The sequence below is a fragment of the Littorina saxatilis genome, linkage group LG13, assembly GCF_037325665.1.
Source record: "Littorina saxatilis isolate snail1 linkage group LG13, US_GU_Lsax_2.0, whole genome shotgun sequence".
In the NCBI taxonomy this organism is placed as follows: domain Eukaryota; kingdom Metazoa; phylum Mollusca; class Gastropoda; order Littorinimorpha; family Littorinidae; genus Littorina; species Littorina saxatilis.
In genome coordinates this window covers 21,195,417-21,209,196 of record NC_090257.1, presented here as the reverse complement: position 1 = coordinate 21,209,196, position 13,780 = coordinate 21,195,417, and the positions used below count along the sequence as shown (strand labels likewise).

The window sequence follows — 13,780 nt, the reverse complement described above, 5'->3', positions numbered from 1 at the left end:
AAAACGACTCACAGAGACTTTTACATAAAACCGAACTACACAACCACCGTTCTGTGTCACGCCCCTTTTCATATTCATGTACATGCCAATCGATGTTTTTGAGCGACAATGAAACAAAATTCATACAACCAAGATGCTAAAGCAAAAATCAAAGAACAATTTCTCTTTCTGTTCCCCACCCTATTTCCATCCTGCACACCCCCCCCCCCCCCTCTCCCAACTCGACCAAGACCGTCCCTGAAGCTCGCACAGACAGGAAACAGTGTTCTGTATTATTACCAGGACGACTTGCACTCCCCCCCTCCTCCCAGTCCCCTCCTATCGTGTGTCATCAACATGCCCTTTGGGAGTACCAAGTCAAAGAAAACACCGGCTGCGAATAACAGCGTAGACAATCAATCATGACCAAAATACATTCCAGGCAAAATACACTCCGGGCAAAATACACTCCAGACAAATTACACTCATTTATCAAAACAAATGTTAACGTTGTGCGTCTTCTGTGCAAACCCATCCCTACTCCATCTCTTCGTCATTTTCCAACCCCTCCTCCCTCCCTGCTGTACCCCCCACCCCCCCACCCCCACCCCCCTCCCCCCCTTGAATCTCATTAAAGCCGAACATCCGTCTCAAGGAGACCAAGCCTTGTTATAGTAGAAGGCAACAGAGCTAAATTTAGCGTTGCCGGTGTGACGTTTTCATCTTTCGCCGTGTTGATATTTCGCTTCTCGGCCTCGTTGATCTAGTATAAACTCTACACTGAACAAAAAAACACCCTTCGATAGTACTGATGAGCGACCTTGTGTACCTTACATTCATGGAGCCAAATTTGTCTAACCAATTTGTTTTATTTAACTTAGAAATTTGATTTATCCTAAAATGTTTTCCTTCTTACTCAAGGGACGTAACCACTCAGTACACGTTTTCGAAGAATTCGATTTTGGGGGTGAAATCTATAAAATTTTACCACCAATTTTCTTCACATGCAAGAAACTGACATGCTTTTCGTCCATCAATAATTTCACTTCTTAATTTTACCAGGAAACAACATTTCAGTCTTGAGTATATGTCGAGGGGGAAATATGTACACAGGCGAAAGATGAAATCGTGACACCAGCACGAGAAACTAGAGCTAAATCTGCCGCGCACCGATGTTGGTCTTTAACTCTAATACATGGTTATCGAACTTGGTTTGGGTGCACGTTAGCCCAAACAGCAGATGCTACAGTCACCACCACCACAACTACCACCACCATTTCCTGTGCACAACCAACGAAGACCAAATAACAACTGAATCGTCACGATCATGATAACAGTTAATAACATATTCCTACTATGAGAGCCCAGAAATGTTATAGCATGTATCTTTAACATTTGAATGTAAATTGTAGGATCCTTGAGCAGAAAAAAAAGATAAACCGTATCTGTTCTGATTATATTGTCGTATTCTTGCTAATGATAAGGAAAAGGATAAGGATAAGATTTTATATTGTCCTGTGAGGTTACCATCGTCTTAATTCGGGTTGCCGTCTCTCTGAGGAAAGCGAGCTGCCATACAGTACGGCGCAACCCTTTTTTTCTTCTTTTTCCTGCATGCGTGTATTCATGTTTCCAAGTCCCGAGACGTACACAGCCACCGAATATAACACGTACATTGTCGTATGCCTGCTAATAAGATATAATGTACAGCTTAAATTTCTACTGGAAATTTTGGTATCTAACCATAGCTGCAAACAAGGACTTGAATGCGTCACACTTACTCCACGCAAAACATTCTTTGTAATAATGGATAATAGTAAGTTGCTATGAGCATATCAAAAAGCAGTCTCCGTCCAAAATATACGAGTAATTAAAAGTATAATTTCGTTTCAATTACCGATAAGAGAGTGTGAGATATTTGACGCCTTACACTGAGCATATTTGAATAGACGGTTAATTTCTTACCTTATATTATTAACAAAATATGTACTACACAATGTGGCAATAATGTGTGTGTGTATGTAGTTAAGTTTAAAGTGGTTTTTTTTTATGCAGGATCATGTAATATGCAATACATAATATGTGACCCTCCACCACGAAATGAGTCGCATGTCACCTCGCGCGGTTCTGCGCTAGACTTAATAAAAGTCCGGGGAGTGTCTGGTAACAGTCACCTTTAGTCACAGGCTTATAACTCAAACAGTTTTCGCTCTTTTCTAAAACGGTTTTCACCCCTGGACAGAGCATAAAAAAACTCTTTAGAAAAATGTAAAAATATGAAAATCGTGCAAAGGTGACATGCGACTCATTCCGTGGTGGACGGTCACATATGGTACAAAATTGTGGTAGTTCAGCTTTGGAGCGCTTTGTGCAAGATGAAGTACCATACACGTTTTGCGGTGGTCCGGTTTTTGAGTGATCTTTCCACGTTTAATTAATTCGATCTTGAAATGTAATGCTACAAACAGGATACAGCTCCTGCATGCTCTGTGTTTGAGAAAAGAGCACTGCGACCGGAGAGTCGTATCAAATCCTGATCAATTGATCAGCTGATCAAATGACATAGAGTCAGATGATATGGACATCTCTGACAACATTTCCAGACTCTATTATGCTCTCCTGTGATGTAAATCCCACGAACGACATCCAGTGGGGATCCCGATCCAGATCCAGGTTTGGCAGAGCATCGCTCTCCTCTTTCTTTGTCGCAAAACGAAATTGCAGAAACCAGAATTTGACGGTTAATGAGCCACTCCTTGCTCGCATAACCCCTGTCTACATCTTCGTGTAAGGCTCGTACCAATGCATTTATGTTGTTGGGTTGGCCCGTTTCTGTCTGACACTGAGCTTGGTACCCAAATTCTGTGATAGTCTCGAAAAGGGCTTTTAAAAGCTGATTCTAGCAGTATCGAACTCCTTGGAATTAGAACTGCCACCTCTTGTGCCCAAATTAATACGTCCCAAAAACGTACTAAGTATTCGGGATTGTTTTTTAGGATAGATATCTGCTTACTAGTTTCCAACTGTCTTGAAAAACGAGAAAGTAGTCCTATTACGAAAATGTTTCAACCTCGTTTGGCACGTTTATCCGGATTAAAACAGCCAAAGCTGTAAGCTGCCAATGACTATTTTACTGGCCGGAAAATTACGCATCCATATTGGATGGCCATAAACTCATATTGCGAAAATGCTATTCTTATTACCAAGAAGCTTTGGTATTTTTACAACAGAAAAATACACTCACGTACAATTTGGACAGAATAGCGAAAAGTACTGGCCATGCTTTTAAGTTTCCGTTTTCAAGGTAAATTTCGGTTTTTTGCATGTACTACCTTGGACAGATCTCTTAAAACCTTGACATGCCTAAACTGACTGCTATCTTCGGAATGAAAAGGCTTCTCGGCTGGCGGCTGAATTTTTGGTGATCTAAAATAGCCAGGATAGACGCAAAACCCTATTATTTTTCAACCTACTTCTTCTGCCTAAACCCTCAATTTCCAACCTTGAAGAGGCCGAAGAAGCTGGCCTTATCATCATGTGAGACGAGCTCAGGAACAGCCACCTGAACAAACAGCTGGTCACCAGCGTGCAAAAAGAACAGCCCTCCAACGTAGCTACTGTGCCTGTCGTTCTCCCCACTCATTCGGGTGTGTCTGGCTTTCAGGAGGATACCCGAGGAAGCCGGGTACAGGACGCTGTGGCGCTTGACATAGTTGCTGGCCAATGCCGGGTAGTCGTGGTGGTCCCCGGTGGCGCGGTTGTAGAGGATCTGGCAGTAAACAAAGTAGAGGCCCGCGCTCTGCACGTAGATCTTGCTGTCGTGAAACTTGAGGCCTTGTCGCACGTGAGACACGGGGCTCTCTGACGGTGACTTCCACTGCTGCAGCACGTTGCCTTCCTCGTCTGTCAAGGTCATGCAACATTCAGATGACATTTTTCAGTTTTTGTCAACATTATTGAAAATTCAGTTTGAACGTTATCGCAAACGTTTTGTTTTGTCAAATAGTTCCAACAACTTACCGTTCTTGTTTTTATTCCGATTTGTTTAATGTTGGCAGTCTATCTGTTATTGGATTTGAGTCATGAAGACACACTCACCAGTGAACTGTGGCGCCGTGGGTTTGGTGAGCAGGTGAGCGGATACGGCGCTCACTGCCGGTGAGCCGACAGACGACCCATCGCCACCTTCACCAAACTCTCCATCAACGTCCTTTCCGCGAGAACCCAAGACATCTGCACGAAAGAGAAGCAGGTTCACTCTTAACTGAAGTATTCCACTTTTGAACACACTGTTTGTAACCAGGTGTGAACACTGTGTGAGATACAATAATATTCTACCCAAAAAAAAGTAGCACACAGTGTAAACGCTATTTACTATTTACCATGTGTGCTCTCGTACTTCAGTTTTCAGTGTAGGTGATGTTAAGGTATTCCCATAACCATATTTGATCGTCGGGGAGAGAGATGTTGGAGATCTGAACTTATCTAGGGCCAGGTCTATGAGGGCGTTCCCCATCTCCTCTCCCGCGCTGCCTTTGCCTTCCCCGTCCCTGAAATAATAGAGTCCGGTACCCATTTTCAGGTGGGTAGACTGGAGAGCGCTCGAAACAAGAAATTCCTCCGAGGTAGGAAAAACACCCCCGTCCTTACCATTCTCACTGCCACCAACTGAGAAGGTTATTTCCCTTTGACCATTAATATGTCCCTCTATAAGTCCTTGTAGAATCTTAATCCACCAATAACTCCCTAACCGTGTGTTTGACTGGTCCCAATTTTTGTAAGGACCGTCTCAGGAATGTATAGAACCTGTTCACCAAGTTTGGTGACGATCGGTCCGTTCATTCTTGAGATCTATATGCGAACACAAACACACAAACAAACAAACACATCGACCGAATCCTATACACACCCCAAAACCGGGGGTGTAAAAATCGAGTGTAAGAGAAGTAGCCTGCTTCTTAAAGGCACATCCCTTCCCGTGAAAACATCATCATCGAGCTGGCCATGCTTTTACATGGAAAAAAACAGCCCTCCACTTGGAAACATACTGAAAATAAACATCTTAACTGCGTCATGTGCAGAATGATACTTTTGTTGATGGTTATATTTCACAGATTGCTACGGGTTTCTATCAAGACATTAATTCATCAACAAATTCCCACACTGAACTGAAAGCACCAAGAATGTTAGTGTGCGGTATGTGTCAAAGGGATGGTCTTATTCCATGTAAAAGTCTGGCAAGATCAGAGATGGTGAGTCGAGTCGTTTACACGGAAAAGCCTTTAAATGCGCTTTCTTGTCCGTAGTCTGCTGTCTATAAAATCACTATTTTCTACGCAAAGGACTGTCTACAGTGTCTGTTTTGTTATACGAAATGTGGGTAGAGTGAGAAGCTAGTTACATGGCAGTCAAGACAACCAACAGTTTCATGAAATGATTTAGAAAAACAGAGCGCCAACGAAAGGAGTTCATACTCACCAGCTAACTTTTTGACCTCTTCTTGTCTTTTCAGAATCTGCACATAAACATACATAATAAGCATACAAATAAAGCAACAGAAATAATATTTGTTTAATTAAAAAAAAGATCTCGAGACGAGGGTTGAGCACTACAAGGTTAGAACACGAATGCAAACTGTTTATTGAATTTGTCCATTTCCACAATTTTGATCTTTCACATGATTTTGCTATTTATACACTTTGAAGCTTGTGAATGCTTTTGCAACATCTTTTTTTGTGTTTGTTTGTGTGTTTTTTTTGTTTTTTGTTTTGGGGGTTGTTGGGTGTGTTTTTTTTTCGCTTACCAGCTTGAAGAGAGCAGCATACTGGGCAGGCGTGCGGGCACAGCAGATTTTGGACTCCCCATCAAGTGCACCGTCTTCAATTTCCAACTGCTGTAGGTTTGGCGACTCAGCTTCTTCCAGAGGGTTTGGGCTGATCTGGTCACAGGGCATGCACACTTCTTCATTCTTGGACGCTGCTGGGAGACCAAAAGGGCTGTTGAAAACGTAGGCATACCCCACAAAACCGCCGCAGGAAAGAATTACGAGAAAGCAGACGATACTCAGAACAAGGGCGCACACTGCAATCTTGCTGCTGGAAGAGTTGTGTGCCTTGGTTGTGTGGGAGGGTTTCTGTTGGATCAGAACTTCGTCGGACCCCCTGTGAACTTCTTCGTAATCCCGGTCCCCAGAAACGTCCAGACAGTAACTGTCGGAAGAACTAGTGGAGCATTCAGAAATAAACCTTGATCGTTGGGTGTTTGCCATTTTGATACAAAAGTCAGTTCTAGTGTATGGAATGAGCGCGAAAAGAAAAAGAGCGAGAGAAAGTTCAAATGAGAAACGTTGCACCTACATTTGAATTAGCTATCCAGGCTGATAGTGCTGATGTGATGGCTGACTCAAAAATAAATATCACTTCAGTTTCAAAATGAGTGTAAATCCGTGTAGCGTATCGTAATGTTTTTAGTGGCAGTTTTTAATTAATTCAAATTGCTGGACACAAAACTTTCTTTGTTTAAGTACTCGACATCAACAGTTTAGTTCAAGTCTTGTCTCGAAATAACAACAATGTTGACGAACGATTCTGAAAACAGCAGATAGAGGACAGGCAGAGTTCGGGTTGTTCGTCTTATGTGAACGTTGGAAACTTACTACTGGATGCAAAACGGCCAATGCTGAGGGTCAGGGGAACCTGCAAATAGAAACCGTTTTGCTTGTAAAGACAAAAATACAAGACGCGCAAGAAAACACGAATATAATATATGAACCGACAAGAATATAAGGCGCAGATTTCGCGCGAGAGCGATGGCCGAAAAAAGACGATAATGGAGCATACTCTTACAACAGAAAGAGCTAGAGACCAATGATTCTATTTTAGAATCGCTTACCGGCTTTTGAAAGAAAGGAACATATTGGCTCTCAAACATGTAAAACGATCCTTTGTTTTTATATTTAGTCAAGTTTTGACTAAATATTTTAACATCGAGGGGGAATCGAAACGAGGGTCGTGGTGTATGTGCGTGTGTGTGTCTGTGTGTGTGTGTGTGTGTAGAGCGATTCAGACTAAACTACTGGACCGATCTTTATGAAATTTGACATGAGAGTTCCTGGGTATGAAATCCCCGTACGTTTTTTTCATTTTTTTGATAAATGTCTTTGATGACGTCATATCCGGCTTTTCGTGAAAGTTGAGGCGGCACTGTCACGCCCTCATTTTTCAACCAAATTGGTTGAAATTTTGGTCAAGTAATTTTCGACGAAGCCCGGACTTCGGTATTGCATTTCAGCTTGGTGGCTTAAAAATTAATTAATGACTTTGGTCATTAAAAATCTGAAAATTGTAAAAAAAAATAAAAATTTATAAAACGATCCAAATTTACGTTTATCTTATTCTCCATCATTTGCTGATTCCAAAAACATATAAATATGTTATATTCGGATTAAAAACAAGCTCTGAAAATTAAATATATAAAAATTATTATCAAAATTAAATTGTCCAAATCAATTTAAAAACACTTTCATCTTATTCCTTGTCGGTTCCTGATTCCAAAAACATATAGATATGATATGTTTGGATTAAAAACACGCTCAGAAAGTTAAAACAAAGAGAGGTACAGAAAAGCGTGCTATCCTTCTTAGCGCAACTACTACCCCGCTCTTCTTGTCAATTTCACTGCCTTTGCCATGAGCGGTGGACTGACGATGCTACGAGTATACGGTCTTGCTGAAAAATGGCATTGCGTTCAGTTTCATTCTGTGAGTTCGACAGCTACTTGACTAAATATTGTATTTTCGCCTTACGCGACTTGTTTTTCTTGTTGCGATTTTAGTCTTCTTTCCTATTTGTTTTCTTCTTCTCTTTTACCTTACCTGGAGAACTAACGTGTGTTCACTCTTCCCATCGCCTGCCAACTACAGCATATCGCTTCCATTTCTGTATCTTATTTCTTCTTCTCCCCCTTCGTACAGTTTAACATGCCTGGTCCGCTCCGCTTCGTGTACACTACATTGGGGTGTGCACGTTAAAAATCCCACGATTGACAAAAGGGTCTTTCCTGGCAAAATTGTATAGGCATAGATAAAAATGTCCACCAAAATACCCGTGTGACTTGGAATAATAGGCCGTGAAAAGTAGGATATATGCGCCGAAATGGCTGCGATCTGCTGGCAGATGTAAAAAAAAATCCATCTCATACGGCATAAATAAATCCCTGCGCCTTGAATCCGTATGTTGAAATATGCGCGCGATAACAAGCTGCATAAAATAAATAAAATAAAATAAAATGTGATGGTGTGGAGGATTTCCATGGACATTAGAACTTAGCGTCATGGATCTCCTGTGCCCACACAAAGAAACTTGATACAAGCTAAGCTAGCGACTAAAAACCCCGTAAAAACCGGAGATGATCTGTCGTGTCTGTTTTCGGTTCCGTAATTGTTACCAGGAACTGTTTTATAATGTGTTTACCTGTTGGCTTTATATGGGGGGTGGGGGGTGCAGGAGCAACGAACAGACACGGGAGGGAGGGGGGGCAGAATATGAATAGTATTACCTTTGCAATGAAAGTCTAGCCATACTTCTCTTTGCCGTTCAAGCTATTTTCCATCCATTCTCTAGCTGTCTATTCTGTCCACGTCCCGTCTGCCTTCAAACCCATTTTGAAAGCTTCCTGTATCCGTATTTCATTTGAATTTGGCGCACACAGTTGGCAATCTAGCGATCTAAGTTTCTTTGGGTCACCTGCACAGGGCCCGAATTGTACGTATTCCTTCCTTCTTCCTTGTTCTCATACACAACAAAAACTGCTCGTGCCGATGCGTTGCTGCTACATGAATGGGGACGGGAAATCTTTTATCTTCTTTCTTTAGTTTGCATAAGGTATATAGTGAATTAAGCACAGACTGCTGTCTGTTTGTTCGTGATATATTCAGATATCACGTTGTGGTATTATACAGGACAATACTGACGCTGACGGCTTTCAAACATGCACGCAGACGAGAAAACCACGTCACAACAGCCAATCAAATAGGGAAGTCAGATACAGAGAGTGTGTGTGTGTGTGTGTGTGTGTGTGTGTGTGTGTGTATGTGTGTGAGTGTGTGTGTGTATGTGTGTGTGTGCGTGGGTGCGTGCGTGCGTGCGTGTGCGTGCGTGTGTGTGTGTGTGTGTGTGCATGCGTGCGTATGCGTGCGTGCGTGTGTGTGTGTGTGTATGTGTGTCTTGCGTGTGTGCGGCGTGTGTGCGTGCGTCAGTGTGCATGCGTGTTTGTGTGCTCGCGAGCCTATGTCCTGTTGCTCAGATTACATGGAGGAGAGGGAGGGGATGATGTGCTTTATTATATGAAGTCTTATATCGCGCGCGTATCTCCAGACTCGGACTCAAGGCGCAGGGATCTATTTATGCCGTGTGAGATGGAATTTTTTACACAATACATCACGCATTCACATCGACCAGCAGATCGCAGCCATTTCGGCGCATATCCTACTTTTCACGGCCTATTATTCCAAGTCACACGGGTATTTTGGTGGACTTTTTTTTTTATCTATGCCTATACAATTTTGCCAGGAAAGACCCTTTTGTCAATCGTGGGATCTTTAACGTGCACACCCTAATGGAGTGTACACGAAGGGACCTCGGTTTTTCGTCTCACCCGAAAGACTAAACTTGAACCCACCACCTAGGTTAGGAAAGGGGGGAGAAAATTGCTAACGCCCTGACCCAGGGTCGAACTCGCAACCTCTCGCTTCCGAGCGCAAGTGCGTTACCACTCGGCCACCCAGTGCTGACACCTCCATTGCCAAGGTGTTATGAAATGAAGGGGGGGGGGGCCGGGTTGGGGCGGAACAGGTGTCGGAACGGTTGTGTCTGATTGGCTGGTTTGAAAAGCGGGAAGATTCTCCGCGAATCGGACCAGGACAAACATAGCCTAGCGACCATTTAGAAAATCTTCACGCGTCTAGCGATGTCACGCGGTGCGCTGAAACAAATGCGTGTGGATGTGTGCCCCCTTCTTCCCCCCCCCCCCCCCCCCCCCTTACCATGCACTCAAACGCTTGATGATAATATATATTATCTATCATGTAAATGTGCGGTTTAAATTGAAACACCATTGCTGAGTATGCTGCTTGACAGTTTGCTGTATCAGTGATGCGGAACAATCGCCTCCGGTCGTTGTCTTCGCGTGATTCGCTCGCTTTGTATTGCCCAGCGGGTCACGTTCCGAGTAGCTCCTTCAAAAAGTTATAGAAGAAAAGATGTTTTGGTAACATTCTTAATAACTCTAAGTCATGCAGCTGTACACAAGAGTGCTTTTAGAATCGCTTCACCGCTCAAGGCTGTGCAGGGCAGTGGAGTGGAAACAACGAAGTGCACATAATTATGACATTGTGTTGAACAGAAAGTAGAGATCTTCCCTGAATGGCAAAGATCAAGATTTCAGTTTGAATCTCAGAATCTGACATTAATGGTTTAGACCTGAATATCGAGCAGTAGGCCTATACGTAAGCATATGAACCCGATCAAGGGAAGACGTAAGCAATGTGTTTCAATGATGAAGTTTAGAACATTAAACAACAATTTGCCTGTACAGAAAGAACGTTATCTTAATATCCCGAGGTCAGAAAGAATTTGCACCAAATGTGTATCACAAGACATAGGTGATGAATTTCATCATTTATTTGTCTGTGATTTTTTCAAAGAAGAAAGAGCTGAGTTGTTACCACCTTACTATTGGAAAAAACCTAATGCACTTAAATTTAAACAGTTGTTTGCTACTAAGATAAAGAAATTGCCAAAGAATATTTTGGACTTATTAATAGAATTTGTAACAGCTTTTCATAAAAAAAAATTCCCTTCATTTATTTACTATATTAGCATATTATCATGATTGTATTGATTGTATTTATTGTTCAAAATGCCCCCATGGGTTATAGACTAATAAAACTTGAACTTGAACTTGGAAGGGTTGCTTCGCCCGAACGATTATAGACTTGCGCTCAATTTGCCGACGTCAAGACAGTAGATTCGGTATCAAGTCTTGATTTGAAGACGAGTAACGTCTCCTTTCGTTTCAGAGTTAATGCAATAGATACCATGAGAGCTTCTTTCTTTTTTTCAAATAACTCTCTCTCTGTCTCGTTGTCTCTGTCTCTGTCTCTGTCTCTCTGTCTCTCTGTCTCTCTGTCTCTCTGTCTCTCTGTCTCTCTCTCTCTCTCTCTCTCTCTCTCTCTCTCTCTCTCTCTCTCTCTTGGGAAACTTGCTGGCAATATCTACTGAAATAAATTATATTACCAATAGTAATAAAATGATGTTGAATAGATTTTGGTCTGGTTTTGAATAATTTTAACTTAACTTTTATGCGGATTTGTAAAGAAAGGAAACCACTTCCTGACGTGACATCAAGGTCAAAGGCGTCAGAGTGTTCACTATCGCCTTCAAAGATCTCTCGTGACAACTCGTTTTACAATCGGAGCTACTGCAACCTTGGCACTGTTTACGTAACGTGTTTGGTAGAGGCCTAAACAGCTGAGCGGTTGTACGCATTCTTTTCACGGTGCAGGGGGTACGGCTAAGTTCTTATGAAGGTTAATCGTATGCATTTCAGCTCTGTTATTGCCAGCTGTGCGTGTGCATCTGCCATCAAGAATGCACGTTCGCGCGTGTGCATCGGTTGTGTGCATAATCTGTGTATGCATTCGAATGTTTATAAATGCAAAAATAAGTAGCGTCGCTGTTTTCCGACGATTGCATTTGTTGTTATGATTATGCACTTAAAATGTATAATGTGTTGTTATGATTATGTACTTAAAATGTATCATTTGTTGTTATGATTATGCACTTAAAATGCACCATCTGTTGTTATGATTAGTCACTTTAAAATGTATCATTTGTTGTTATGATTATGCACTTAAAAGGCACCATCTGTTGTTATGATTATGCGCTTAAAATGCATTATCTGTTGTTATGATTATGCACTTGCAATGTATAATTTGTTGTTTTCATTATGCACTTAAAATGTATCGTTTGTTGTTATGATTATGCACATAAAATGTACCGTCTGCTGTTATGATTATGCACATAAAATGTATCATCTGTTGCTATGATTATGCACTGGCTTACAATGATTTGTTGTTTTGATTATGCACATAGAATGTATCGTTTGTTGTCATAATTATGCACTTAAAATATTTGTATCATTTGTTGTTATGATTATGCACTAACAATGTATCTTCTGTTGTTATGATTATGCACTAAAAATGTATCATCTGTTGTTATGATTATGCACTAAAAATGTATCATCTGTTGTTATGATCATGCACATAAATGATCAAATGCACGCTGATCATGAACGGTTCTCTCCTCTCCTTTCTTTCGTAGCTATGCACTGAGATCACACCAAAAGCAGTTGCACAACGAAATAATCGATAGCTCGACAGCTTCAACAAAGCCCAAAATCCAACACAGCTAATTATGCAAAAGACTACACGCCGAAAACAGAAAGAAAACAACGCTTACACTCACACTGATTTCAGCAATCTGCCTTTCGCTCCAAAGCCCAGACGAGCAGATAATAGAATCAGTGTACCGATGTTGTTCCTTCCATCCCCGACGCCCCACTACTGCCTGCTACCAAGGTGCCCGCCACTGATATAAAAAAATGCCACCAGCTGTGACTAGACTCAGAACCGAAAGTAGACCGCGTGGTCACGTGATGTCAATAAATAATTATATACAGGAGTACTTGTTCTGGCAAACAGCGTACGTACGTGACCCAATGCATTATTTAATATTTAATAATAATTGAATTATTTAATTATTTTTTGGATTTGCATTATTTAGTGTCCTTTGGGGTTGTGGGCTGGAAAAAATAATGAATGCCCTCGCGTTATAATTAAAAGCGCGCAGTCTAGTCAAGGTACACAACTACAGTTCAGGGAAGTAGGAATATATCATTATGAAGAGACACGCCAGGACAGGTACAAGGACATTTCCCGAAATTGTAGAACACTTAGCATAAAGCTTCCTTCTTACCTCAACCTACATGAGCCGCGAATCTTTTTTATATATTTTTTTTTATCTTACCTCAACCATACCCCCTCCCCCCTCTCTCTCGCTCTCGCTCTCTCTTTCTCTCTCTCTGGGGGTGGGGGGATGGAGGGGGTGGGGTGGTGGTGATGTAGGTGGCGATAGAAAGACGTACTGAATGCATTGAAATGAACCCGGTATAGTGTGTACAGAGCGAAGCAAATTTATGTATGTGTCTACAGTTGGCTGATCGAATCTCTGTTCCTCAAAAACTGATCGATAGCTATACGATTGACTTTGCATTGTTGAATACTGGCGTTCCTTGAAGAACCTTTGAGGTGCTGTGACAGGCGTTGTTGTCGTTGTATACAGTCAGTTTAAATATGAGTCGATTAGTTGGTTGGTTGGTTGGAACTACTAACAAGCACGCACGCAAGCACACACATACACACACACACACACACACACACACACACACACACCCACACACACACACACACACGCTCACACACACACACACACACACACACACACACACACGCGCTCACACACACACACACAGGCAAACACACAAACACACACACACACAAACACACCGCTATATCTCTGTGGGAGGCTATAATTATGTACATGTTCTTATCAGTGAAAGTCATAAAATCTCCTCTCTTTGAAAATGTCAAAGGAAAACTACTTGAATGCTCTCCAACAAGTTCTCGCAAAAGCTGCTTTCGTTTTCAAACTATCAAAATGCATTCCATTCTCAAGAATATGCG

General features: G+C 41.8%; 1 protein-coding gene across 1 annotated transcript; it reads right to left on the bottom strand.

Moving 5' to 3' along the window:
• Positions 1–593: 593 nt before the first annotated feature.
• On the bottom strand, positions 594–12,603 carry LOC138983841 (CD40 ligand-like). Its single transcript, XM_070357180.1, has 6 exons — positions 12,498–12,603; positions 6,635–6,674; positions 5,783–5,958; positions 5,458–5,494; positions 4,078–4,212; positions 594–3,882 (listed from the first exon to the last, which is right to left on the bottom strand). Exons 3-6 carry the CDS (start codon positions 5,930–5,932, stop codon positions 3,470–3,472), a joined length of 735 nt encoding a protein of 244 aa, XP_070213281.1. The 5' UTR covers positions 5,933–5,958; positions 6,635–6,674; positions 12,498–12,603; the 3' UTR covers positions 594–3,469.
• Positions 12,604–13,780: the final 1,177 nt, after the last annotated feature.

Bases quoted from the DNA above. Each gene is read 5' to 3' on its own strand.
- LOC138983841 (XM_070357180.1), bottom strand. From the start codon at position 5,932: ATGCCCTGTGACCAGATCAGCCCAAACCCTCTGGAAGAAGCTGAGTCG. The intron at 5,495-5,782 runs GTAAGCGAAAAA...GTTTATGTGCAG, and splicing joins ATGCTGCTCTCTTCAAGCTG to ATTCTGAAAAGACAAGAAGA. The intron at 4,213-5,457 runs GTGAGTATGAAC...TCTTTCGTGCAG, and splicing joins AGAGGTCAAAAAGTTAGCTG to ATGTCTTGGGTTCTCGCGGA.